Source organism: Larus michahellis, chromosome 2, assembly GCF_964199755.1.
Source record: "Larus michahellis chromosome 2, bLarMic1.1, whole genome shotgun sequence".
Classification (NCBI taxonomy): Eukaryota; Metazoa; Chordata; class Aves; order Charadriiformes; family Laridae; genus Larus; species Larus michahellis.
Window position 1 is genome coordinate 168,619,985 of NC_133897.1, and position 3,070 is coordinate 168,623,054.

The window sequence follows — 3,070 nt, forward strand, 5'->3', positions numbered from 1 at the left end:
GACGAGTCCAACAGAGCACGGAGAAAGGGGGGGTGGGGGCGGCACGAACTAATCGCTGAGGGAAGGAGGGGTCCGCGCATGCGCGCTGCGCTCCGCCCCGCCTCACCGGCCGGCTCGGGGCCGGAGCGGAGACAAAGGCGCCGCGCCACCCTCCCCCCGCCCCTTTTTCCCGCTTTCCCCCGGTTATAACGCGCCCCGCCCCCTCCCATCCCGGTACCGCGCCGGCCCATGGCTACCGGGGTTGCTCTATGCCCGGAGGGGAGCCGGAGGCGGGTGGGGGTCCGGCCGGTATGGCGGGTGGGCGTCGTGGGGGTGGTAAAGCGGGCGGGGGGGTGTCGGTGAAGATGGCGCTGCGGCGGGCCTACTCCATCAAGGACAAGCTGCAGGCCATCGAGAGGGTGAAGAAAGGCGAGCGGCAGGCCTCGGTGTGCCGGGCTTTCGGGGTGCCGGGGGGAACGCTGAGGGGTTGGCTGAAGGACGAGGCCAAGCTGCGGTGGTTCCTGGAGCAGTTGGGGGGCGAGGTGGGGACCCAACGCAAGAAGATGCGCTTGGCCAACGAGGAGGAGATCGACCGCGCCGTCTACGCCTGGTTCCTCGCCCTCCGACAGCATGGCGTCCCCCTCTCCGGACCCCTCATCCAAGCCCAGGCCGAGGCCTTCGCCCGGCAGATCTACGGCCCTGAATGTACCTTCAAGGCCAGCCACGGCTGGTTCTGGCGCTGGCAGAAGCGGCATGGCATCTCCAGCCAGCGCATCTACGGCGAGGGCGGTCTCTCCGCCGAACCCGAGCGGGCTCCCGCCACCTGCCCCGACACCTTGCCGATGCCGGCCACCGATGCCAGTGGCTACGGCGACGAGCAGATCTACAACGCCAATGTCACCGGGCTCTACTGGAAGCTGCTGCCAGGACAGACCGGTGAGGCAACGACAGCACGGCGGCGACCAGCTACCCGAGAACGGGTCACCGTGCTGCTGGCTGCTAACTTGACCGGCTCCCACAAGCTCAAGCCGTTGGTGGTGGGGGGCCTTCGCGATCCCCCCAGCCTCCGCCATCACAACCAGGACAAATTCCCCGCTTGCTACCGCTACAGCCCTGAAGCCAGGTTGGGGCCGGCGCTTCTCCGGGCTTGGTTCTTTGAGGACTTCGTGCCGGGTGTCAAACGCTACCTGCGGCGGAGCTGCCTGCAGCAGAAGGCTGTGTTGCTGCTCAGCTCCCCACCGTCCTCCTCCGGGACGGGCCCCGAGGAGTCCCCACCGCTGCAGACCCCTGACGGCTCCATCCGTGCCCTCTTCCTCTCCAAGGGCCCTGCCGGGAGCGGCTCGGCCGGAGGAGGTGGCCGAATCCCGGCCCCGTTGGAGCAGGGGGTGGTGTCCACCTTCAAGCAGCTCTACAAGCGCGAATTGCTGCGCTTGGCTGTCTCCTGCGTGGCCGGCGGCGCTGGTGGCCCCATGGACTTTGTGCGGTCCTTCCTCCTCAAGGACATGTTGTACCTGGCCGGTCTCTCTTGGGACCTCATCCCCCCTGGCTCCATTGAGAAATGTTGGCTGCTGGGCTTGCGCGCCGCCTTCGAGCCCCAGCCCGGGGAGGAAGAGCACGGAGACCCCCAGCGCGGGGAGGAAGGCGGCGGGGACAGCAAAGTCTTTAGTGACCTGACCCACCTGGCTGCCTTGGCCTACAAACGCTTGGCTCCCGAGGAGGTGGCCGACTGGTTGCACTTGGACGATACAGCCCCGGGGACGGAGGAGGACAATGGGGAAGAGGATGCTGAGGAGGAAGGCTCTGGGGGCTGTGGGGCAGAGGAGGAGGAGGAGGAGGCAGCTGCCAGAGATGAGGATGGCAGAAAGGGTGGAGAAGGAGGGGATGGCTTGCTGCCCACGGCTCGGGAAGCCATCAAAGGTCTGGAGACGGCGTTGCGCTGGCTGGAGGGTCAGGACCCCCGGCAAGTGGGGCCGCTGAAGCTGGTGCAGCTCCGCTCCCTCATCAGCATGGCCCAGCGGCTGCACCACGGCGGCAGCCCCCATTCCTAGGGCAGGGCCAAGAGCAGACCTCTTGGCTACCAACCGCCCCGCTTGGGCTCAGGGGGGACACGGGGCTGGGGACACCCCAGTTGTCCCAGAGGGCTGGCGGTGGAGGTGCCAGTTCCCCTCACCCCTCCATCACAGGGCTCAGGAGGCCCCTGGGTTCCCACGGCTACAAGGGGGTTACAATTTAGGGCTAATGGGATTTTTTTGGAGCAACAACCCCTCCGTACGTTGCGTATTCGAGGGTTGTTCCTCACCTAAGTACATTTAGGAGGTGCTATTTTTTTTAAATCCCATGAGACTGAGCGGGGGTGGCCCCCTGGTCACTGGCACCAGTAGAAGGGGATGGATGTTCCCCCCACCCTGCCCAGTCCCCCCAGTGCTGTGGGGAGAAGAGGTGAAGGAGGGACCTGCTTGGCATCACTGCGAGGAGCCGGGATGATGGGGGAGTTACACTAGGTAATTCCTCACTTCTCGGAGCGGGGCTGGACAGGGATCACTCCCAGGGGGGGCATAAGGCAAACGTTCTGCCCTGGAAGAGGCTGGTGACACCCTTCCCGCTGCCAAAACAGAGTCCTGTTAAACTGGGGAGATTTGGGACTGGTTTAAGACAACTTTCTTCATGCACTGGATTGGTGGCATCCAAGAAGCTGTCGGCTCCCCCAGAGAGGGTCACCTCCATCATTCCCATGACAGCCCCGTGCCCGGGAACACCCAGACCACGGAGACCTGCTGAAACAGGTACCATCATCCGAGCATCCTCACGAAGCCGAAGGCTGCGGGGATGGGGTTTGAGGTGTCCGTCCCCACCCCGGAGTTTGCGGGGTGGCTGGGGGCTGGAGGACATGTCTTGCAGTGACGTTTGCTGGCGTGACACGTGTGGCGAGTTGAGACGGGAGCGGGGAGGGCTCCCAGCACTGCCTCGAAATGCTGGAGGCATCAGATGTGAATTTAGCAGCTCTTGTCCTGATTTTTAATAAAATTTTAGCCTGCTTAGCCAAATTATTGAAAGGAGGGGAAAAAAAAAACCAACCCAACTCATCAGTGCT

General features: G+C 64.3%; 1 protein-coding gene across 1 annotated transcript; it reads left to right on the forward strand.

The window, feature by feature from the left end:
- Positions 1–248: 248 nt before the first annotated feature.
- TIGD5 (tigger transposable element derived 5) lies at positions 249–2,169 on the forward strand. Its single transcript, XM_074578011.1, has one exon. The coding sequence runs from the start codon at positions 249–251 to the stop codon at positions 2,025–2,027; it is 1,779 nt and encodes a 592-aa protein (XP_074434112.1). The 3' UTR covers positions 2,028–2,169.
- Positions 2,170–3,070: the final 901 nt, after the last annotated feature.

Coding starts and splice junctions, on each gene's coding strand:
- TIGD5 (XM_074578011.1), top strand. CDS start 249: ATGCCCGGAGGGGAGCCGGAGGCGGGTGGGGGTCCGGCCGGTATGGCG.